The sequence below is a fragment of the Canis lupus genome, chromosome X (assembly GCF_003254725.2).
Source record: "Canis lupus dingo isolate Sandy chromosome X, ASM325472v2, whole genome shotgun sequence".
NCBI lineage: Eukaryota > Metazoa > Chordata > Mammalia > Carnivora > Canidae > Canis > Canis lupus.
Window position 1 is genome coordinate 105676283 of NC_064281.1, and position 25262 is coordinate 105701544.

At 44.4% G+C, this 25262-nt stretch overlaps 3 protein-coding genes across 4 annotated transcripts in view; all 3 read right to left on the minus strand.

Annotated features, from left to right (window-relative positions):
- Positions 1-247: 247 nt before the first annotated feature.
- Positions 248-754, minus strand: GTF2H5 (general transcription factor IIH subunit 5). The gene has a single exon (XM_025431275.3). The coding sequence runs from the start codon at positions 683-685 to the stop codon at positions 470-472; it is 216 nt and encodes a 71-aa protein (XP_025287060.1). The 5' UTR covers positions 686-754; the 3' UTR covers positions 248-469.
- A 4678-nt stretch (positions 755-5432) lies between these two features.
- On the minus strand, positions 5433-6280 carry PLAC1 (placenta enriched 1). Its single transcript, XM_025431186.3, has one exon. It carries the CDS (start codon positions 6278-6280, stop codon positions 5642-5644), a length of 639 nt encoding a protein of 212 aa, XP_025286971.1. The 3' UTR covers positions 5433-5641.
- PABIR2 (PABIR family member 2) overlaps positions 6200-25262 on the minus strand; it is a 215449-nt gene continuing 196386 nt past the window's right edge. For both annotated transcript variants that reach the window (XM_049107792.1, XM_025431181.3), the window contains one exon: positions 6200-6338. In XM_049107792.1, the coding sequence (XP_048963749.1) occupies positions 6314-6338 (25 nt within the window). In that variant the 3' untranslated portion in view covers positions 6200-6313. The remainder of the gene's footprint in view (positions 6339-25262) is intronic.

Genomic DNA, 25262 nt, shown 5'->3' on the forward strand with positions numbered 1-25262 from the left:
ATTATCATTACAATTTATTTTTGTGTAAGTTTCATTTATTTATTTTTAGTAATCTCTCTACCCAAAGTGGGGCTCGAACTTATGGCCCTGAGATCAAGAGTCAGACACTCTTCCGACTGAGCCAGCTAGGCACCCCTATTGTGACAATTTATTTTTTTTTTTTTTTTTTTTTTTTTTTTTTTTTTTTTTTTTTTTTTTATATTTATATTTTAATGTAGGATAGTAAAAGTCAAATTACAGACAATCATTAAAGTTTTTTTTCTTTTTTTTTTTTAAATTCTAGGGTACATGTACCGAAAAAACAACAAGAAAATCATTTCAAGGACTTTTTTCTGAACAAATGACATCACAGTTTTTCCCATAATATGCGACTAAGCAGCTAAGTCTAATCTGTCATGTAGGACACTGAATAGTGACAGTCTCTCACATTTGCTACTTGTAATTCCTAAGTGGTCAATATTGAGTACTTTCACTTCTGGGTAAGAGAAAAAGCATTTTGGTCCATTAATTCACCTACTCGCTCCTGGAGGACATTAACCAACTCTGCTATAACAAAGACATGAGTGTCATCAATGTCTTGAATGATGAACTTCTTCCCTAAGGCATTTGATTCATCCAAGTACAGCAGAAACTGCTTCATGGCAGGGTCACATTCTATCAGCACTCCTTTCAAGACGTTGACCATCTTTTCCCCAGTCTAGAAGGTGCAGCTGACCTTTAAACGGCTCGCTCTCTCTCCCCACCGAAGCTGCAGCACCTATTGTGACAATTTAAATGGGATATCATAGGGATCAATCATAGGGATTAATAATAATTAGAATTAAAGTAAGTTTTTGTGAAAGCTTTCCCTTTATAATAAACACTTGTCTCTTGATAGTGCATTTCTTATAAACATGGCATGTGTGCCTGTGTGTGTGTCCGCGTGAATAGCGCTGTGCTTAGTTTAATACTAGACCAGGCTCTCATTATTGTGGAGAGGTGGAGGGATGGGTGTACTTACATGCATCTCCAAAATGCACTATTGTTTTAAAATTAGGGATAAAAGACTTTTTGCCCTTGATATTTACATGTAATTTACATGCTTAAAAAATCTGGTTTGCCGTTTTCAGATTATAGGAGTAAAAGTTTTAATGTTACTTTGAGGCTCCTTTTATGGATGAAAAATCTCATTATGGCTCTAATTTTGTTGGTGATTTAAAAAAACTGTATTAAAATAAATATAGTATTTGCCATTTCAACCCTCTTTTAAGTGTACAGATTATGGCTCTAATTTATTTTTAAGTAATCTCTGTACCCAATGTGGGGCTTGAACTCATGACCCGAGATCAAGAGTCAGATGCTCTTCTAACTGAGCCAGCCCGGCGCCCCATGGCTCTAATTTTTAAATATTTGACAAGCGATTACCATAACAAATGGTTTCAGACATTTTTGGCTTTCCCAGAGATCGAAAGAAAGATGAAAATGCTCATTCCTCTTGATGGCAATAAAACATTTCTTATTATTACAGATATGATTAACACTATATGGCCAATTTTTTTAGAAGTCCTGTCACTTTAAAAACAGAGTGAACATTATCACTGTAAAGAAGGGAAATATTCTTTTAGCTTGGGATTTCAAAGGGTAAGTAAATTAGCCCAATTCAAAATGCATTTTTTTGGTGGTGGTGGGGTTTATAGCAGTTTTATCTTCCCATCTTTGGAATGGCTCCTATGCTTATGGACCCCCAGCCCCTTCTTCAGTACCAGTCACACAGTCAACTGGATTGAGTGCCTGCCAAGTGCTAGTAAGCAAAAAAGCAAAACAAAGGAACAAGCAAATAGGAGAGGGTCCTCCACGCTCAAGCAAGCATACGGTCAAGTGGAGAAGACCAAACACGCAGCCGAAATGTTTGAGGCACATGTCTTCTAAGGAATGACAAGTCCAAGTCAACACGTGCAGGTTACGCCTGGATTTGAAGAGTTAGGCCTGATTATTCTGAGACGTTTACTCAGGCAAAATATGATTCTCAACCACGATGTTGCTTTGCATGTGTGTTCTCGTGGTTTCCTTTGCCTAAGATGCTCTTCCTCTCCAACTTCACCTAATGAAATCCTCTGATTTAAAGCCTAGTTCAGAGGCTCCCAGCTCCATGATGACTAGGCTTACCTTCACCTTCACTTGTCTGTTGCATTGGAAAATAGAGCCCACTCAGCTCCCTTCCCTGGAATTCTGAGTCACACTTCTTCCACCTCTTGACCCCTTCTGTTCTGTCTCCCTTGATGTATCTGTTGCTTTTCCTAACTGTGCCTTGAATAGTGAGTGTTAGGGAATTCTGACAGTGGTCCTACCTGCCTGGATGTATGTGACCTCCCCAAGCCTGGATTGCCCAGTATTGAGCTCTTCTGATTTCTTGAACTCATTCCTGGTCATATCCACTGGGATGTTATTATCATCTACCAAACTCAGCGTGTCCAACCTGGACTCATCTTCACTTCTGTCCTCTACCCTCATTCCAATTTCCCTACTTAAATCCAGAGCTTAACATGTCTTCTGAGTTTCTTAGGCTCTAACTGGCGACACTTTCTTCGTTTTTCACAGTCAGATCAGGATTTAGCTCAAGTCTTATGCCCTCCATGAAGCTTGCTCTCTCTGCTCTGGAGTCTTCCAGCCTCCAAATTTGCCGGCACTATTTATTTTACCTCTTAATCTTGAATGGGGCTTCTATAGACATGTAACTGTTTTGTAGGCTAAAAGGACTGAAGTCTTGCTGCTCTTCGCTTGAAATGGTTCTCAATTTCATCTCTTCCTACTCCTCAACTCCTTTCCCCATCTACTCTACTTCTTTCTTCTCACCTTGAGTGGTTAGAGCAACAGCCCCCCAGTGTCTGCCCTCCAGCACAGTATGCTTCTTCCCCCTGTGTCACTGCTTATGCTCACAAAGAAGGCTCTTCTTCCTCTTGTCTGCTTGGCTAAATCCTCCTCATTTTCTAAGAGTGGGATCATTGCCCACCTCTACCAGGCAGTCTTCTTGGATCTCCCAACCCAACCAGAAGCTTCTCTGGGAGGGAGGTGTTGAATAGAATGGAGGAGGGGGAGTGGACCTTGGAGCCAGACAAACCTGGGATTGAATCTGAATGGAGTCACTCGCTCACTGCATGGCCTTGATTTGTCTGAGCCTGTTTCCTCATCTACAAAACAGAGGAAATAATTTTCCTCTTGCAGAACTGTTGTGAAGATTAAAATAAGATTACGCATATAAGGTGTGTGGCACATGGTAAGGAGTAGCATTCTCAAGTAGGTCTTGAGTCTCCTCCAGGGCTGATACATTACACAACCCTGGGGCGGGGAGGTCTTGGTGAAAAGTAATTCTTGCATTTGTTAAGCACACAACCCACACATGGTAGCCTGGGTTTAATGTGTTTAGCATCAATGGCTTGGTAAGTTCTATGTGTTTCATAATCTGTAAGCTTCATAAGAGAGGATGAGGCTAAGTGCTGGTTCTCTTGCACATGGTCTTGTGCACTGCTACTTCTCTAGTCTCATCCCTCGCTGCCAATGACTGCCACCCACCCCCCATCGTATTGGACTTAGACCACTTGCGGTCCTCCTGATAGCCACAGCACATATTCTCTACACAGGCTTTTTCTGGAGTGGAATAGCCTCAGTTCCCTAGGCTTCTTTACTTGCCTCCTCCTGCTTAGACTGTTGGTTTTGTTCACCACTGCATGCTCAGCGTCTAATACAATGCCTGTAACATAGGGCAAGCTCAAGAAATGTTTGTTGAATGAATAGACTGTTTTCGGAGATTACATTCTGGTTTTCCTCAGGAAGGGGCAGGAGTGCTATTCTTTTAAAAGATTATTTATTTGGAAGAGAGAGAGAGAGAGAGGGAGAGAGAGAGAGAGAGAAGGGAGCAGAGGGAGAAGGACAAGCAGACTCTGTGCTGAGCGTGGAGCCAGACCAGGGACTTGATCGTGACCTGAGCCAAAATCAAGAGTCAAATGCTTAACTGACTGAGCCACCCAGGTGTCCCAAGGGGCCAGGAGCTTTTTAAACGAGATTTTTCTTCAACTACCATGATTGCAATGGACTGAATGTGTGCCCTTGATGTGTTTGAATCTAGCCCCTATGTGATGGCATCAAGAGGTGGGACCCTAAGGAGGTGAGTAAATCATGAAAGTGGGGCCCTCATGCATGGGATTAGTGCCCTATAAAAGGGACCCCAGAGAGCTCTCTTGATGCCTTTCTCCCACATGAGGAAACAGCCAGAAGATATCAGTTTGCAACCTGAAAGAGTGCATCACCAAAACCTGAGCATACTGGCACCCTAATCTTGAATTTCTAGGCTCCAGAACCATGAGAAATAAATGTCTGTTGTTTATAAGTCCCCCATCTGTGGTACTTTGTTAGAGCAGCCTTAACAGACTAAGACAATGACTGAATTTCTACTCACCTGCTGAATGAGTATAATATCATGTACATTGTGTATGTTATCATAGATATTGTGTATAGTATCATACATGTTGTATATAGTATCATGCACATTGTGCTAACACTGCTTCTTAATAGTGTGTGGCCTTGGGAAAGTCTCTTAATCATTCTGTGCCTCAGTTTCCTTATTTGTAAAATGGATCAAGGTTGTAGTGAAGATTATATGAGATGCTGCTACTATCTGGAATGTTCTCTCGATCATCCCAGGGCTGGCTCCTTCTTCACATCAAGATTCAGTTCAAAAGACGAGGCCTCGGAGTCCTTGAGACTGCTCTGATCCCTTCTCCAGCGACTCTTGTACGACCTGGTTTCAAGCTTTCTCATGGCCTTCATTGCTATCTGGACGTACTGTTGTTTGCTCTTCGTTTGTTTATTGCCTGTGTGACCTCAATTTCTCTGGGGCTCAGTTTCTATTAACTGTTGCATCTCAGTGCCAAGAATGGTACCTGACATGTAGTAGCACTCAGTGAATATCTGTTGAATATATTTACTCACCTCTTCCCTTCCGAGGGTATGTGAAAACTAATGGAGAGCCAAACCTGGGTGAAAATTTGCTGATCACATAAGTCAGGGAACAAAACTCCTTCCAAAGTACTACTGGTCTGTGACTAAATAGAAGATCCAGCCCTTGGCCTCAGGAGCTTACCATCAAGTTGGTGGAACATGACTCGAGCAATCCTTAGAATCACTGGTGGTTTATAAATCACGAGTGGAATCTATGCCTCCCGTGAATGAAAAGTGGTACAGCCATTGATTAGACCGGAAGGTGTGAGGCTCAGTGCTAGGTTGAGAGGTGCATAGTGTGAGTGAAATGGGGACACTGAGGGAGGGATTCAGTTGAGCAGAGCCCAGTCATCTCAGACAGAAGAGACTGGGTGCTAATGTTTATGAAGCCCTGATAATACTGTGGCCCATAGCAAAAGTTATATATGTGCTTATTAAATCAAAATGTTGAACTGATATTTTTATACCATCAAAGTTTTATTTTTCCTTTTAAAAATATATAAAAATATAAAACAGCTTTATTCAAGAAACAACCACGAACTGCCCTCTCTCAAAGGCACTCATAAGGGGGCTTCCAAAACACGTTTGTCTGATATTCAAAAATACTCTATACTAATGTTAGAAAAAGCATCTATCTACAGGAGACTCCCCATACCAAACCTGGGGATCACATGGACTCAAGGAGATCGTCTGAGCGAAGAGACCAATCCTCGGAAATATCAACAGAGGAAGATGGCAGCACCAGCTGGCCCTCCTCAGCCTCCACTTGGTGATGTGCAGCCTGGTCACGCCCTTCTTCATTGAACACACAAGGTGGACAGTCGCAGTCGGGCCTTTGGCTAGACTGTGACAAGGTGAACACCTCATAGCTTGCCTCACCATTCTGGGCTGTGGCCCCGGCCTCACTGGCTACTTTTACAGAACAGGGCAGAGTAAGCCATGGGGACCGTTGGGGAGCAGTACATGACACCGGGATCACATACTTAGAAGAGGTACCCTTCGAAGCATAGTGCAACTCAGTGCTGTACATAATCATGTCCTGAGAGATAGCCTTGGCACGGATGCCACATTCGGTAACGCGGTAGGTGAACTGGTAGACATGTGGCTGGACATGGTTGGCAGGGCACCCTAGGCCCAAGTGTAACTCATGGAAGTGTACATACACATCATTATTCAACATGAAGGGGTGGACAGTGACCATGAACCAGTCTATAGAGCACAGTACAGTCATTGGGCTTTGTGTGGAACAGGCTGAGAACACAGAGGCAAGGATGACCATCCCTCCTATCAACTCGAAAACTTTCATCCTTGTAGTTGATCAGGTAACGACTCTCAGGAATCAGGACGCTGTCAGGTGAGGATTTCTAGAGCACACAAAAACACAAAAGGTCAATCATCTTATTGCCTATTGAAAGTTCAAACACAATCATTTTTTCCCTTTTAAAACAAGTATTTTCAAAAGGTGAAGTGAGGAGAACTTAAATGGAAAAAAGGTGAGGTGATGGATGTGTTCATTAACTCAATTGGGCGAATTCTTTCACGATGCATACATATGTTAAACCATCACGTTGTACGCTTTCAATATCCTACAGTTTTATTTGTCAGTTATACCTCAATAAGACTGAAAACAAAACAAAGAAAAGGAAAACCTTCTTGTGAGAGAGAACAGGATTTTAATTTCATTGTTGGAACTCATGTGTTGCTAGATGATGACAGCGGCTTCTCTAAGTGGCTTCGCCACACTGTTGCAGTATAAAGCGCATGTCCCTCATCTTCTGAATGAGAGTCAACACTGGTCAGTGATGGCATCCCTTTGTGTGCAACCCCAACAAAGGAAATGAAACTGTTTTTCATGCCACACATGAACTAAGGTGACAGGAGATACAGTTTGATTCAAGCTGGCAGCACTGCCCTCTTTAAGGGCCCCCGTGTCCTCTCATATGCCACAAACAGACTCCTCCTTATTGTCCTGTGTTGGTTAGAGACAAACAGGAGTTAATAAAAGTCAGAGAAGGAGATATAGTCTGGGGTACCACCTGGGTGGCTCAGCGGTTGAGAGTCTGCCTTCGGCTCAGGTTGTGATCCCAGGGTCCTGGGATCGAGTCCCACACTGGGCTCCCTGCATGGAGCCCACTTCTCCCTCTGCCTGTGTCTCTGCCTCTCTCTCTGTGTCTCTCATGAATAAATAAAATCTTTTTTTTTGAATAAATAAAATCTTTTTAAAAAACCCCACAATATGAGAAGGAGGTGACAAACAACGCAAGAAGGAAGGAAGAGGAACACCATCAAATATTGTCGGACTCAGCTCTCATTTCAAAAGTGAAAATGACATCAAATAGAAACGACCCTAAACTTTTGAAGGAAATGTCTGTGCAAGCGTGAGGTTTTACTTTTGTTCCCTGATGAGTTAAGTCACCCCTGTGTATACAAATGCATCCTTTGACTCTTATTAAGTGCCTACTACATGCACGGCACTGTACTCAAAAGCATCCCGAGGCATTTCTATCTTTCCTGTTTCCCCAGTTGCAAAAATGCAGCTCTTTCCTTTCCTTTGAAACTGATGAATTTGCTGCATTCTTTGATGGAAACCATGGTATAATGAACCCACTAGGAAAGGGCGGTGGCCTGCATGAAAGACTTTGTTTCTAACTCAGGCACTTGACTTGATCTGATTGGTACCGATTGGGCCTCCCCATGTCTCTCATTCATGACTCCTCAGTTTCGTGGGCTTGTTGGGTGTAAAGAGCCATCTCCTTCCTTCCTTCTTGGCTTGTTCTGAAATGTCTCTCCTGGGACTGCCTTTTTGTCTTGTGCAAAGCAGAAATAGAAGCAGCAGCAATGAACAGAGAAACTGACCCTCTTACCCCTCCAAAAAAACAAAACAAACAAAATAAAATAGCAACAACAACAACAAAACACAAGTCCACTCCAATGCCAGCTGTTCTTGGATAATGACTCAACAGTTATACAAATAGATCGCTTGCTCTGGAACAACATGCAGTACTCGCTGAGCTCATCACTCCATCACCACCGCGCTATCCACTCTGGTCCTGATCTAACGGAGCCCATCCTACCCTGAGTGTGTTTTAGGAGTGGCTTTCTCCCCCTCTCTCTTTTTTCCTGTCCTTAATATCATCTCATAGCTGGGACCTATCTGCCCTGAACAAAAAATACCTGCCCTTTAAGGAGTTCTTGGAATTGAGCCAAAGAAACAATCCTTCTATTCCATGTTGGTTGTCCAAACCCCAAACTGAGACCCAAGTTTAAGGCCGAGTTCTTGTCTGGGGAGTCCAGCCTTCCATTTCTGAAGCATCTTTCCTATCTGCTCCCCCGCCATTCCCTCTCACAAGTAATCCCAACAGGTTATAAAAAGCCCAGAGTCTCTGAGAAACAAAAGAGTCATCCCCCTGACCAATCATTTTGGACCACCTCACCCTCCACATCCACTTTCTGAATGGCCTTGCACTGAATCAATCTTGAAGAAAGGGGTTTAGTAACATTGCCGATTTCGGGGATTCATTTAGTACCAATCTCCAAACTCAGGACAGTCTCTTTTCTCTGATTTTTCACAGCCAGAAACAGATTGCCACACAAGGGGGCAATCCATGAGGATGCCTGTGTGTGTGTGACAACCTACCTCTGAGCTCAGATAAAACTTAAAAATGGAAGTCAGGGGGACTCATGTTCAAGACTACGCAACTCTGAGGTGAGAGGGAGGAGTGGGGGACCAGGAGGAGAGCAGAATGTTCTTGCTAATAAGCTTGGTAACCCTAGCTCAGTGCCACGCTTCAGGAGTCACTCTGTTTTGCTAAGTACAGATCATCAGAACTGGGCAGCCTCCCCTTTCCTGCTGCCCACAATTCCCAGGCTGGGGTAGAGGCGGTGTGTGTGTGCATGCGTGTGTGTGTGCGTGCGCGCGTGCTGGGGGATGGTGACAAGTCATTCACAACACAGTGCAAAAACATCCAATCAGCTGGCTTTCCTAACTTCTAGCTGAGGCCTGCTGGCAGAATGGGATTTGACAGGCAAGGGACAGGGTGGGCTCTGGGTAGTTGGCAAAAGAGGAAGAAGAAGGCTGAGGGGCTACAGATGGGAAGGGGCATCAGAAGAGCAGGTTGTGCGTGCACGTGGGGGGTGCCAAGTGGAAGGTATTTTTAGCCATCATTGGGGCTGTGCACAGCATCCCTGGAGCTGTGGACAGAATCCTATTTAAAAGTCTCCAGAAATCTTCCGAGTTAAGGGGAGCTGAGGACAAGGAAGAAATAAATGCAGAGAAGGGAGTGCTCACCTTGGGACTACTATCCAGCTTCTTGAGGAGGAGGAAGAGGAGGCAAAGGGAGGAGGAGGCTAGGCATTTAGAAAGCAGTTCTCAGTGACTGCATTACCGTAGCCCCATTTGGACTTGATTGCAAATTATCCCTGTGACATTCCAGAAGCAATGAGCTTTGGTGCATTCATATGGCCAAGCAGGGCTCAGCTATTGGTACAAGCCGTCCTGAGCCGAGCTGCAGAGGCCCACTAACCCAGAGCTGCTAGTGGCACCTGGATGCAAAATGTTTGCTTTCCCTGCAGCTACAGAGTACAGTAGCTTTCTGTTTTTCTAAATGTGGTCTTTGCATATATATTTTCCATTAGTTCCTCGGACAGAGTTTTCCTCCTTGCCTTTATTTTTTTTCAAGAACTCCCTAATAAGCCTAATTCTTAATAAATCTTTTTCATTCATTCATTCATTCATTCATTCATTATCTTTCACATTTAAGAAAAATCATGAAATGTTTCACTTTGGGAACAGGAACTCTATTTCTTAACGTCTTACAAGAAAGAGACTGAATATTGGCATAGACACGGAACATTTTTAATCTCGGGAAGAAAAGACCCTTTCTAAAAGAGACAAAAGCTGCAGACCAAATTTGTTTTGTGCTGTGTATGTTTTGTGAAAGCAGACAGGATTTTTGCCTTCCCATCTCCTCTGATGTCGTTAGAGACACATATGAATCCTTTGCATGGGGATTGGGGAGAGGAATTAGCTAAACATTTCCACATCTGGTTTTGGAACAGTTTGGAAAAAGAACTCACTCCATAGGCTCCTGGAAGCTTTTTGGGTCGACAGTTATTTATTTTTAAAATTCAGTATACTCACGACAGCATAGTTATCAATTGTATATTGCTTTCTCAGAATCTTGTTGTCAAAACAAAAGGAAACTCCCAAGCAGTATGCAATTATCTCAGGGAAATAGAACTGTCAGGGTTTTGATTTGCAGCAAAATTTGTTTGCTCTCTTGCAGCTGATGTGAAGAAAAATGAATCTGAGTTGGAGCGAAGATCCTTTCAGAAAACAAGAACAGAAAAGAAGGATCCCCACACTCTGCTCGAACTTCGTAGTCCAGAAATTCGAATCCTCACATTCTGACTGTGTCCTGCCAGCCTCCTCAAGGTTTGGGAGGCTTTTCAAATGGAAGTTCTTTTTTTATAAAGCCCAGCTTTAAAGAATTTGTTGGTTAACCGTGCTCAAAGAAAAGTGAGGGCTGTGATGATGCTAATGATGTTGAAGGTACGTGAAAGTGAGTCAGAGAATTAAATAACTGCTTTGGTGGGATCCACCTCGCTTCAAAAGAATCTGGGTTCGGTTCAGGCTGCGAGGCTTGTGAAGCACAGTGTTACAGTAACCACACGTTATTCATCATTGTGGGTGGAAGAAAAATTATGAACTGCTAATGCTTAACAATGTCCACTTTCTCAACAGAGGAAAACACCTTGACTCAACCCCAGAAAAGACTTCATTAAAATTCAATGAAAAAAGGTTGTCATTAAAAAAGGGTTTGCAGATTCTAAGTGTAACTGCGGAAAAATGCATGGATGCAGGAAAGAAAACACTTCTTAATCTTTAAAGTAACCACTGTTCAACTTTTGGTTTCTGTGCTTCTGGATTTTGGGGGCAGATTATCTATTTATCTATCTATCTATACATATATACACACACATACATATACATTTTATATATATACAAAACATTATATATATTTATATCTATATATACTTTATATTTTTATATAACAAATACATTTTATGTGTATAAATACATATATAAAATATATATACATATACATGTAAAATCCAAAGTCATTTCTGGAAAAAAAAAGTCAAGACTTTTTGAAAGCTGTTTTTAATTTTTGACATTGAATTTGAAAGCAATCAAAGCATTATTTTTGTTTGGGCCATCTGGTTTTGTTCTTATAATCTGTTAAGCTATCAGGCATAGTTTAAATGTCATGGTTCATCTCATGCACAAATAAAGATTGCGAAATAAATAAGAGCCCAAGCTCCTTGTAAGAGAAGCTTTTGTTGGGTCACAACTCTGGTTACTAAAAAGTGAGTAGTCCGATGTGAAGTGAAACCATAATGAGGCTGCACAACAAGGGTAAGCTGGACCCTGACGGAACGTAAGTATTTCCAAATAAATACAGAAAGCCATGCTTTAGTGGAAGTTGCAAATATCAGGTCGTGGAACGCCTTCCCTCGTGCAGAGAAGTAGAGTTTAACTATAAAGTTGAATGAAGGGATGTGTTTCATAATTTCCATAAAATGTACGGAAAATCTCAAAGGTATGCCCCTAATTCAGTTTATGTTTTAATTTAATAATTTATTTGAGCTCGATTTTTCAGAAAGCTACACCCTTGGCCACAAAGCCCTAGAGTTCCCTCTCATTTTAAAAGACAAGGTGAGTTTGTGTCTATGCAGACCTCCCAGCCCCACGGTGACATGCTGCATTTTTAACCCACTAGCGGTCTCTGGGGGGTCTGCCCAAACCAGATAAAGGCCTGTTTGCCTGAGATGATTTCCTGATGTTACCAACTGAAGGCAGAGATCGAATCAGATGCTCCTTCAAGGGCTTCACCACCTCTTTGGGACACCTGTGTCAATAAAGGAGGGCTCTAGATGGCTTCCAGAAATGGTCAGGCACATTCCTCTCTCCCTTTCAAAGTTGGGATTTGGGGGCGACAGGTTTTCTTAAAGCAAGGTCCATGTATGGGGCCCTAGCAGAAGGATGGCTTAAGTCCAAATCCAACCATAGTTGACTTTATGGGCTGTTTGGTTGATTTGGAACTGACTTGACCAATATGTATCTTTCCCACATCCAGAGCTTCCTTATGTGTGTCCCACCCAGAACGTGGCCACTGGTGATGTGTGGACACCCTGACTGAGGCCGTTCACCATCCCTTGGCTCTTGAGCGGGGAAAAAAGATTTGGAAAAGGATCCTCTGATAGGAAGTTTGGTGGTCACTGTCACCCTACAATTTGGGAGGCATGCTGTATATTAGAGGAGGGAAAAGTACATTGCTCTGTGGCAAGGACACTGTGGGAAGAGGAAATCATATACGTGTGCACATGTGCACACACATGCACACACACAGACGGTTGGACAGACAGACACACTAAAGAGAAAGGAAAGCCCAAATCTCTTTCCTGCTGTTGCCCTGGTCCCTCCTATTTTTTTCCATTCCTTAATCCTTGGACTGTAAATTCCTTAAGGAACTGGGTCTTGGTCTACTACAGTATCTGGTAAATCGTAAGTACTTGGTAAATATTTATCAAATGAAAGAGCAAAGGAATCAATGAATGACCACCAGCCACCTGCCCCTGTCCTTCCTTGTCTGGTCTAAGAGTCTGAATCTGGTTACTGACTAAACCCCTGCACCACTCCTACCCCAAACTCTTGGCGGAAGGCCTGGAGTAGCAGCAGAGTATTTCTTGGTAGAGAGTGCAGGGCCCCTGTCAAGGGTCAAGGGTCAAGGTCTCCAGCCTACCCACTTACCTACCTGCCTGCCTGCTGGGCTCACTGATGCCAAGGGCTTTACATCTGCTCAGTACAATGGTACCCTTCACAGCCCTCTCCATGAGCTCTCGGCCAGCCACTCCCGAGAGAGCCAGGACTTCTTATATTAACCCCAACCCTGGTCACTGTCCTCCTTCCCTCTGTCAAACACCCAAACAAACAGTGTCAGCATGCCTGGATTCAGCCACAGATTCACAGGCTATCCCTGCTCTGATGGTCTCGGGCAAGTAAACTAAGTCCACCTCTAGACAGAAGACAGGTGCAACTGTACTCCGGACTGGCTTTACTTGGGAGGAAAGAAGAAATTCTCAAGCCCCAGCCACGGTGTAGTCAGAGCGGGAAGGCCCGGGCCCACAGGTACCACAGAGCGATGGGGTGCCTGGCAGGAGCTTGCCTGGGTCAACCGAGGCACGGGGACACAGTGGCCAACCGCAGTGGCCCGTGGCTGGATTCCCTCGGCTGGAAGGAGAAAGCTAAAGCCTGGGCTACACGTATCTGTTCCCCTCGGAGCTGCCAGCTTCCAGCACGGAGGGGGACGTCAGAAAGCAGCAGAGGTTCCCAGCGATGGATCGGAGACAGGATGGCTTAAGTACCCCCGACCACGAGCTGACCCTGCGCTCCCTCTGGGTTGGCCTCTCCGCTCTGCCGATCCAGAGCAAGAGAGACATCCAGGCCAACTTCAGGTTTGTTTCAACTTCCTCTAGTAGGAGGGCTTCTCAAAATGCTTTGAGGTCGATCCCATCTTCACATATGCTATCATATTTCACTGGTAAATATCACCCTCCATTTCTCTTACTTATACCTTTTATATAGCAAAGATTTTTTTAAAGATTTATTTATTTATTCATGAGAGACACAGAGGGAGAGGCAGAGACATAGGTAGAGGGAGAAGCAGGCTCCCTGTGAAGAGCCTGATGCAGGACTCGATCCCAGGGCCCTGGGATCATGCCCTGAGCCAAAGGCAGATGCTTAACCACTGAGCCACCCAGGTGCCCCTATAACAAAGGTTTGATACTGGGTGTGACAGCTCCTTATCCTAGCAATACCAAAATACCTGGGGCAGAGAGTTGACTTGGTACCTTCCTCATGCAATTAGCATGTGGTTAAAATATATACATAATATGTAACAGTGTGAGTCAACTATACTTTAGTTAAAACAACACTTTACAAGGGCGTCTGGGTAGCTCAGGCAGTGAAGCATCTGCCTGCGGCTCAGGTCATTATCTCGGGTTCTAAGATTGAGCCCTGCAACTGGTTTACTGCTCCACAGGTAGTCTGCTTCTCCCTCTCCCTCTGTGCATTCTCTCTCTCCAATAAATAAATGAAATCTTTAAAAAACAACGAAAACACAACACATTGCAGAGGCACATGGGTGGCCTCAGTTGGTTAAATGTCCGACTCTTGATCTCAGCTCAGGTCTTGATCTTAGGGTCATGAGTTCGAGTTGCAAGCACATTGTAAAAAATATATATACCTAACGGGTTGAACTTATGTTCATTATTTGTATATCAGAACATATAAATAATTAAAATAAATATGTAATATATGGATGTTAAAATATAACATGCTGACATATAATATTATTCTGATAGTATATACATGTGATATATAATACTATTAAAATATATTTTAACAAGATAAAGAGGTCTCCTTTGCCCTGACAATCTATCATTCCCTTAACAAAGAATAAAGAACTCTTATGAAATTTTTCTCAAGGGCCAAGACTTGAAATATATGTGTGTAATGTATGCAAATACCTGTATACATGTACATAACATATGCAAATATATTTGTTATATAATAGATAACCCTCCACCCTAGGTCGCTGTCTTCCTTCTATGTCTATCTATAATATATTATATATATAGTTATATATATTTATGGGTTAAATTGTGTCTCCCTTAATTCATACTTGAAGTCCTAACACTCCCAGTACCTCAGAATGTGACCTTATTTGGAAATAGGTTCTTTACAGAAATAATCAGGTTAAAATGAGATCATTGGGGTGGTCCCTAATCCATTATGACTGATGTTCTTATAAAAAGGGGACATTTGGACACAGAGATCTGCACAGAGGGAAAATAATGCGAAGACACGTGGAGGATGACAGCCATGGGAAAGGAGTGAATGAAGCATTCGCAAGTCCAAGTATGCCAAGAATTGTCAGCAAACACCAGAAACTAGAAGAGGCAAAGAAGGATCCTCTCCTAGAGTTGTCAGAGAGAACATGGCTCTTCTGGTACTTGATCTGGGACTTCCCACTTACAGAACTATGAGAGAGTAAATTTCTGTTGTTTTTATTTATTTTTAAATATTTATTTGAGAGAGAGAGAGAGAGAGAGAGGGAGACAGAGAGAGAGGTACAACCAGCAAAGAGGGGAAGAGGGAGACAGACTCCCTGCTGAGCAGGGAACCCAACACAGGACTCGATCCCAGGACCCCGGGATCATGACCTGAGCTGCAAGCAGATGCTTAACCACATGAGCCACCCAGGCACCCCCAAGGTATCCGTTGTTTTAAGCCACCTAGTTTGTGGTACTTTGTACAGCGTCCCTTGTGAGCTAATAAATATATTTTCCTAATCAACCCAATAGACACACCTACTTCCTTCCTGAGGTAAGAGCTTGCAACCACGGCTCTTCTGACTCCATGTCTTGCTAAGATCTTAAATTTCATGAAGAATCACAAAGATGGTGAGGTTCCAAGGAATGGGGACAGTTAAAGAGATGCTGATGCTGGTGCTCCTCATCTACAAGGGTTTTCTTGGTTCCCTGTAGGCATTCAGGTAGAGGCTGGATGGGCACTGGTCAGGATGGCTGGAGAGGGCATTCCTGTCCTAGGAAGGGCGGTGGGGCATGAGATGACAGGGTATTTATTTTTTTAAAGATTTTATTTATTTATTTATGAGAGAGAGAGAGAGAGAGAGAGAGAGAGAGGCAGAGACACAGGCAGAGGGAGAAGCAGGCTCCATGAAGGGAGCCTGACATGGGACTCGATCCAGGGTCTCCAGGATCATGCCCTGGGCTGAAGGCGGTGCTAAACCACTGGGCCACGGGGGCTGCCCAACAGGGTCTTTAAAGTTCTATCACAGGAAGCCGCATGTGTGTTCCCATGTGTGCGTTCATAATATCATCATTTGTAGTGTGCTCAGAATTATGTATCATATCATGCTCATGATTAGTATATATATATTATAAACACAGGCAATGGAGAACATACACACACCCCATGCACCCATAGGTTATGTACATAGGTCTTCTTCTGAAAGTCTCACTATGTCCTTGACACCCAAAGCCTCTATACCTCATACATAGAAGATCATGTAGTACTGTCTACCAGGGATTGAGTACCCCCCACCCCAGCCAGGTTTTTGTTGTCACTGGAGCTTGGTGATATTGGTGACAGTTACAAGGGGGAAGCAGGAGGGAGAAGAAGGAAGGTGGGTCATGATGTTGAGGAAGATACTCAGAATGGGGTTCACTGCCCAGCTCTAAACGGCGGGGGGCTGACATAGCCTTTCTAAAAGCAGCATGCTTACGGAAAGCCCCTTACCAGAGGTTCTCTTGCCAAACTTCTTGCACTGGATCAAAAAGGCTGGGGCTCTGCTCCTTGGAGCTACATCTATGGGAGCCCTAGCATAGCTGTAGGGTAAGTGCTCCAAAGTATAAATATTTTCTGTTTAACCTAGAAAGGAGGAGCAGTCATGACTTATTTTCTATGCTTATGCTTCTTAGCAATGTTTTAAGCAATCGCAGAATCCAAAGATTTTTAAAAGTTTGCTTGAACATACACATATGGGTCACGTATGGAAACAGATCTCAAACATTTTCTTTTACTTGGATATTTTTTATTGCACAAAAGACCCCCTCCTCCCCTCAATAGAGTGCACAGCTCTCCTGTTATCTCCCTAGATCTTTACATCCCTCCTGGACGGTCCTCCAAAGAAAGGTACTGCATGTTTAAGCTGTGGAAATGGGAGCCCAGAAGGGCAGAAGGCCTTGGCCAAGATTGAGGTTGGATCAGTGGATTTGGGCCTCAGGCCCTCCCACCAGCCTGCCTGGTTTCTCTCCTCCTTTACACCGTATACAACATAGTGAGTTATTATGAGTTAATCAATGTGGAAAGAAAGGGAAAGTCCTGGAGTGCCCTGACCCAGGGGCTCCTGTGCCAAGATTTGTGGCAGAGTTCTGCTCCAGTATGCGATGGTGGCCCAGTTATTCAAGAGAGGGAGTCCCACCTAACTCCCATTCAGTTGAGGTCGCTAAGCAAACCAAAGCACAGAGGGCCTCTGGCGGCAACTTCCCACAGCTAGGGAAAAGGTGGGTAAAGCTCTAAGAGGGCAAAAGGCTGTGAGGGGCAAGGACCAAACTTTCTAGAATCTGCTCAAGATTTGCAAAAGACAAGAGAAAAGACAGAGTATTCACAGACTGGAGAGGGCTGACCTGGTTAGACACCAGCTGAGCTGAGAGTCTGTGCCTCCCTGACCCTCTCACTTGGTCACGTTTTTGTTTCATTCCTGAGTTACCAGAACAAAGACAGAAACCAAGTCCACCCAGGAGACAGGACCATTCATCAGAGGCAGCTGCCTGATGGCAGAAACCCAAATTCCTTTGAAGAAGGAAGGAAGGAAATAGACATTTATTGAAGTTAGGAAACTCACTAAAGACACAGAGCTTGTAAGTGGCAAAGACAGGACTGGAAGCATCTGCCATGCTCACGGAGCTTCCACAGTTTTCTTTCTCGTATATGCCACCACTGAGAACGTAAACACAGGGAATGTATTTTTAAAAAAGAGGATAAAAAAAGCATAGATTGTTTATGGGGATCAGAGTCTAGGGTGATGGGGAGGTGGGGAAATTAATAGCTTTTCAAGCAGGGGAAGTGCAGGGGGTACGAAAGGCCATAAATGAGAGACAGAAATTCAGAGGCATTCAGAGAAGATAATTCTAGATCACTGTTTATATTTGATCACTCCTTGTATTTTAGACTTCTTGAGAACAAGCAGTCATTCCTGATTTCCATGTAACACATTTATTCTAGGAGGTGCATGTGTACCCAGAACATAATGAACCTTAGGACACGCTGTATATTCAGGCCTTCCCAATCGATTTTGACAAGGGAACTGTGCATGGCTTCTGTACAAAGCAACCGAATATGGCAACCCCAAACTATGAATAATGGCCTGCAGGCTCACCCAATAAATCTTTCTGAATGGAAAAAGGGTTCCACACATTCCCAAACTCTCACATTTGTTACGGAAGTGGGAGATCACATATTCCCAATTCCACCCTGAGGACAGAGATTGTGTCTTTTTCTGATTTCATCATGTCTTTAAAAAGAATGCCGGGCTTTATTTACCAAGCCTGGATGTTTGTGAAGCTCCAGACAGGGCTTGGATGAGAGTGTGGGGCAGGGGACCAGACAGCCAAATGTAGATTCAGTGGCTCATTTTACATCAGTACCATGTTCTACACAATGAGGCCTAGGCAGCCCCCAAGCCCTGACAAAAGTTGGGTTTTCACAAACATTTTGGTGTCCACTTAAAAAAAAAAGCCTACTTAGTGAGTGTAAAGAAAGCACCAGGGACTGGGTGCTTTTTATTCCTGGTCAAAGCCATTAGCTGGAGATGTTACAGAAAGGAATTGAGTTTGTTTCCCTCCAATAATACCATCTGGCATTCTCGCAGACTCTTTATGAAGAATCTTATATTGTTTGAGCCATGCTCTGGGTCATAACAAGAGTTGAACAACTGTGGCACCCACCTGTTCCAAATCAAGAGTGGGGTATTAAGATCAGCAGTGCTGACCTATTAGAAGGGCCTGGCCATTTTGGGTGGAAGGCAAACCTCTCCTAAACCTAGGGATTAGAATGCTCACATTGGGACAACTGAAGCAGGTGCTTGTTCTGTGGGTGGTTCAGAGTCATTTTTCTGGCTGCCTAGAGGTAGAAGCTGAAATAGAATAAGTCCTCGAGGGCATGACCCCAGGCAGGGTATGGGGAGATAAGGGGGACATGCCTTGTTCTTTGCTTCCTTGGAAAATGGAAAGAGAATCTCTTGGCACAAAATGGCAGCTGTCCTGGGTCTTCAGTGGTTGTGCCACAGAATGAGGGGCAAAAGAGCATGAAGCACTCTCTGTCAAGGAATATGGTCATTCAGTAATGTGATGTACATCTCTAAACAAGCAATACTTTCATGAGGGCCACCTTATTATTTATAAAATAAACTGATTTTCAGAGAGGAGGACTTCTCTTTTGCCTCCCATTTGGGGATTCTGCTTGTGTAGACTGTAGACACAGAGGGGGGTATTTTTTCAAAAATCAAATTTTAGATAGCATTTATGACTTCTAAATATCAAAAATTTATGCCTTTATTTTGCCTTCATCTTAAGGCCCATGAACCTGTAAGGGTGTCCGGAAATCTGAGGCTCATAATATTCTGGTTCTTGTTGTCCCTGTGTGAACACATCACTGGGCCTTCCAGGTTTGGTTAATTGGATATTGGGGCTAAGAAGTGTTCTCAGTGAGGTGGTTATGGAGGAGACAATGACTTAGCTCATCTTACAGGGTATGAGTGGGTGAGACTGTTATATGGTCCGAAAAGGAGTATAAGAAGTCATCATAAAAAAAAAAAGAAGTCATCATTTCAAAATAATGAAGTTCTGTAGGGTTTACGGCAGGACAGGGACAGTCTAGTATCTGTGAGGGTCTTTGATGTGCCACAGAGCCCAACCAGAATGAAACTGTGCTCTGGTTTTACTAGAACCTTGGGCATATTACTTTCTTTTTAAATTTTTTAAAAAAATTATTTATATTTTATTTATTTGAGAGAGAGAGAGAGAGAGAGATAGCAAGAGTGAACACAAGCAGGCAGGAGGAGCAGAAGGAGAGGGAGAAGCAGACTTCCCACTGAGCAGGGGGCCAGATGCGGGGCTCTATCCCAGGGGTCCTGGGATCATGGCCTGAGCCGAAGGCAGATGCTTAACTGACTGAGCCACCCAGGCACCCCACTTTCCTTCTTTCTTCTTTCTTTCTTTCTTTCTTTCTTTCTTTCTTTCTTTCTTTCTTTCTTTCTTTTTCTTTCTTTTTTCTTTCTTTCTTTTTTCTTTCTTTCTTTCTTTTCTTTTCTTTCTTTCTTTCTTTCTTTCTTTCTTTCTTTCTTTCTTTCTTTCTTTTTTTTAGAAAAAGAGCATGCATGCACAAGTAGGGGGTAGAGGGGTCAAGGGAGAGGGAAAAGGAGATTCTCAAGCAGGCTCCATACTCAGCCCAGAGCCTGACATGGGGCTCAATCTGAGAACCCGGAGATCATGACCTGAGCTGAAATCAAGAACTGGATGCTTCACTGTGCCTCCAAGGTGCCCCAAGGGCATGTTACTTTCTAAGTGTTGTCTTCCTCATTCATAAAATGAGGACAGTAAAAATAATTGCATTAATACTTCACAGTTTTGGGATCCCTGGGTGGCTCAGTGGTTGAGCATCTTCCTTTGGCTCAGGGCATGATCCTGGAGTCCCAGAATTGAGTCCCGCATCGGGCTCTCTGCATGGAGCTTGCTTCTCCCTCTTCCTGTATCTCTGCTTCTCTCTCTCTGTCCCTCATGAATAAATAAATAAATAAAACCTTTAAAAAGTACTTCACAGTTTTGTGCAACAATTACAGAAAATTACAAATGTAAAACTATTCCATAGACTTTCTGTCACCCAAGCCTTCAATAAATGTGAGCTACTATTAACTTTTTATTGGTGATAAATAAATTTTTTTTTTTAAAAAAAAAAAGGGCAGCCCCAGTGGCGCAGCAGTTTAGTGCCGCCTGCAGCCTGGGGTGTGATCCTGGAGACCCAGGATCGAGTTCCGCATCGGGCTTCCTGCATGGGGCCTGCTTCTCCCTCTGCCTGTGTCTCTGCCTCTCTCTCACTCTCTCTGAATGAATAAATAAATATTTTTTAAAAAGTAACTTTTTATTGGTGGATATATAAACTCAAGTAAACTGCATTGAAACAGAGTTCATAGCACATCATAGAAGCTCCTCCTCATCTATTTTCATGCTGAAGTCTAAACCACATCTGAGTTTTTCAAAGGCCTGGGAGTTGGAGCAATACAGACCTAAGCTTGAATGGGACTCTGTCACATCCTAACTGTATGACCTTGGGCAAGTCACTTGCCCCTCCTGGCCTCTGTTTCCTCATCTAAAGCAGGGCCAGTTATAATAACCACCTCACAGGACTGGAGGATCGAATGAGGAATGAGAAACTGCACGTACAGGGCCTGGCATAGAGCAAGTACCCGATAAATGGGAACTATAGAATAGGCTTGGGCAGACAGCCTGGCTGCAGGCTTCAACCCCCCCCCAATGCCCCCTTGTAAGTCCTAACTAGAGTGCCATCAATCTGCCACTCTCCTTGGGGGTTGCCGGAAATTCCTGGCACAGATGTCTCCTACAGGGATGAATTTTGGATATTCCTCCGTCCACCCCTGTTACCACTGAATTATGGGGAGAGAGTAGGAGAGAAGAACCATTGAGAGGGAGAGGAGAAAACAAACATCTTCTGTATACTCCTGCCCTGGCGAGCCCAGGCGTATGCCTGAAATAGGTGTTCGGTAAATACTTGAGGAATGTATGTACAAATGAATGAAAAAGCAAGGTGGCAGGCAGGCAGGCATCTGGGAACAGACAGAAAGAAATGAGAGTCATGGCAAACTCTCCCCAACTCGGCCAGGACAACATCTCTATCTCGGGGGCCTCCCCTGGCCATGGGCTGGGGGCAACCTCAAATCTCTGCTTCCTTCTGCACAGGCTACATTCAAAAGCTTTCAGCCCCCATCGAGATCCCCAGACAGAAGCTTGAAGGTGGATTGGGGCTCCCCACTCTGGGTCCAGAGCCCCGAGTCTCTCTGCCATGGGGAGAAAGCAGCTTCCTTCTAAGGTGGGTCTCAGCGACCTCCTCTGAGGATCTCCAGATAATAATCCCTTTGCCATTAGGAGATTCCTTCCTTGTCTGATACTATGCAGTGGGGTGCCAGGGGATGGATCCACACGTGGAAGCAACCTGACTACCAGGTCTTGCAGAGAATCATGTGCAGATGGTTGAGGACAACTGTATACACAGGTAGATCAACACATGCGTCTGATGTGCATGCTGACCATGGAAGGGACGGAGGCTGAGGACGATACTTTTTATGAACAACATTTAAAACCTTATGTGCTATAGTTTCTCAGCGCCTTTCATGAGCTCAATTTCTGTTCTGACATTTGTTTCAAATAAGGTCTCCTTCCATAAAAATACCACTTAAGGACACACATGCAGAATATGCATTTGGCTTTTCCTGGGTGTTAAATATTTTATTTGATGTGCTGATTTTCCCACTACATTGCTGGGAAATTAACATACACTTAATTGCCTGTGTGACAACCTCTCAACACAGAAGCAACAGTGATTTGGATCCTGAATCCTTAATTCTTTACCTCTTGTTCTCTGTGAGTGGCCAGCCTTGTTTTCACACCCAACCTCCAGTTACCCACGAATTCTACAAATGGCATATAGAAGCAGACCAAACATCCAAAAAAAAAAACCAACCCCCCCAAAAAAAACACAAAAAACCAAAAAACAAACACAAACCGAACAAGGAAATAGAAGAAGAGTGTGAGGGTTCTACCCTACATGATGCGATTAAGAGTTAAAAAAAAAAAAAGTATTTTAAAGAGACCCATTAAGCCAGTCTTTTGGAACACATATCACTTCCTGATTGGTTCCACACTCGTGCCATCTCTGGCTCAATCTGGTTCTGGGGGTCTGACTCAGCAAGCTTTTGTTTTATCTCATTCCACGTGGGCTGAGCGCGAGGGGTCTCTCTATAAATTGCCCTTTTATTGTTAAGATAAAAAATCCCAGAGGAAACCAGGGCTCTATTCCAATGTGGGCAGTTCCAGCTCAGAGGTCGGTGGATGAGCCCCAGCGAGTGTGTGCAGCGGACCCCAAGGTGGTGGGAGTAAATCTGGGCCTAATGGCAGCTGGCTGGGCAGCTGGTGGAGAGCAGCTGCTCCTGGAGGGGACAATTTCCATGGAGGGGAGAATTGCAAGTTGGGCCTCTGTACAGAGCTGTTCAAGTTGCCCTGACCCGGGGTTGAATTCTATCCCTTGGTATATGTTACTGGCTGATGCTCTGACGTTAGAGGCACAAGGGCTGGGGGGGAGTGAGCCAGGGACACAAAGAAGGATCTTTGCCCACTTCCAGAGTCACGGCATTACTGGGGAGATTTCAGGACCCAAAGGTGGCAATTCCCATGTGACCTTGCCCTCAATACAATGTTTTGATGGAACTTAGCAGTGAGAATGTTGAGCCACCAACAGGGCTCTCATCTAAAGTTAAAATGCCCTTTCATAACTGTTGGAAAGGAGGTTTGTATCCAGAGAGGATCGAGGATTTGCCCATTTCTGTAAAAAAAAAAAAAAAAAAAATCCTTCCTGACTGTAAATCCTGTGCTCTGTAAATAGGTTTCAGGTCCAAGAAGATCAACAACTGGCATCTTCATACACCAGTGCCCCCGACTGCCGTCTCTGGAGCCTAGCAACGGGAGGGGGCAAAGGCATCTGGGAGGGAGAACATGACAAACAGACCCAAACGCACATATTTATTTAGTAAACAAGTTCGTCATCTCCTAAATTTTAAAATTCACCATGAGCAAACACGAACAGCAGGCTTCATTTGAGAAAATGCACTGCGTTCCCCCCCTGGAAGCGATTGGGTAATGGTAGGCAGGCAGGAGCCACATTGCACCCAGGTGCCCAGGGCCGCACACCTGTGGATTTGGAAACAGAGTCTGGGCTATTCGATGGTGGGAGCCTTGACTGAGCTGGGAAAGGGAGAGGGACAGGGGAAGGACATAGACACTGCTGGCCAGGCCCCTTTGTCCTAGTAAAGTCCATGGTCATCTTGTCACTTCCTTCTCCTTCTCCTCCCAACCCCCACCACTCCTCCTTGCTAACATTTTTTTTAAGATTTTATTTATTTATTCATGAGAGACACAGAGAGAGGGGCAGAGACATAGGCAGAGGGAGAAGCAGGCCTCCTGTGGAGAACCCGATGCGGAACTCGATCCCAGGACCCCGGATTCACATCCTGAGCCAAAGGCAGATGGGCAGATGTTCAACCACTGAGCCACCCAGGTGTCCCTCCTTGCTAACATTTATTGAGTACTTACAGTATGCCAAATACCCATGTTAGAGGGGAAGAAACCGAGGCTTGGAGAGTTCACAGGACTTGGGCCTATGGGTTGCATCCTGGCAGGGGACCAGGGCTGAGGCCTGGTGAGGTGACTCTGGAGCTGGCTCTCTCCCCACAGAAACCACAAAGGAGGCTTCCCTCGTGAAGCCTTGCCTTGTGGACCCTGATGGGATCAAGGCCTCAGTGCTCCTGGATGATTTCATGAACAGGGGGCCCAGGCACTTCCTCCAAGCTATGAAAAAAGGCAAGTTTCAGGCAGAATCAAGCAATTGCCAACATATTTCTTGTTTTTAAGAACTGATACAGTTTTTCCCTGGCCAAAAAAAAAAAAAATGCTGTTGGGCCTGGAAAAGCCTCATGTATCAAAAATATAAGCTCCATGCTTGTATTTTTTTTTTCCAGGGCACTCTGAACGAGGTTCACGCATGAAAAGTATGCACCTAGGGCAGGGGCATCAAACCCCCTTGCACAGATCGTCCCAGAGTGGGATTCAATGAGCCCCTCCCAGCTCTAGCAATTTTGCGTAGCTCCACTGTCATCTGGTTGGTGAGGGAAGGGCCTCCCACCCCAGGCGTACTCAAGGACAGAGAAAGCTCAGGCTACAGGAAGTGAGGAGAAACTTGGGATGAATTCAGTCAAGAACAGCAGAAAGCAGAAGAGCAGCTTGGGCAGAAGTTGACTTCTTTGGGGGCCGGGGAGAGAAACTAATTCAAGCCCTGCAGGCCAGAGTTGAGCAATAGCTCTGGTGTCAGGTGGCTGTGGGTGGACATGGGAGGTGGGGAGGAGGACAGAGCTCACTCTGACTTAGGGATTGAATGTGGAGCTCAGCCAGCAAGGACCTTGCTTCTCCCAAAGGACTAGGGCATGGGGGGAGCCTAGGTGGCCTGGGGCTGAATCACGGGATATTGAGAAGAAAAGGCAAGCTTCTAATGTTAAAGGCTAAACAGGTTGGACTTGTCCCTAAAATGTACTGACGTGTAACCTCTGCACGTCCCCATCCCTGCCCCCCCCATCCCTGCCGCTAGAAGAGCCTATGTTTCCTTACTGGCCGATGGGGAGGGCTCTGGTGTGAATGACAGGTCATGGAAAAGCTGCATAAGTGTGACGGACAGCATTTGGGCCCTAAGTCTAAGGAGAAAAGTCAAAGTCTAAAGGAGAGTCTCCTCTCAAATCTTTTCTGCTCTCACAACTCGTTCTTCCCTCAGGGGAAATAAATATAGGTAATGGAAACCACTT

Coding starts and splice junctions, on each gene's coding strand:
- GTF2H5 (XM_025431275.3), bottom strand. CDS start 685: ATGGTCAACGTCTTGAAAGGAGTGCTGATAGAATGTGACCCTGCCATG.
- PLAC1 (XM_025431186.3), bottom strand. CDS start 6,280: ATGAAAGTTTTCGAGTTGATAGGAGGGATGGTCATCCTTGCCTCTGTG.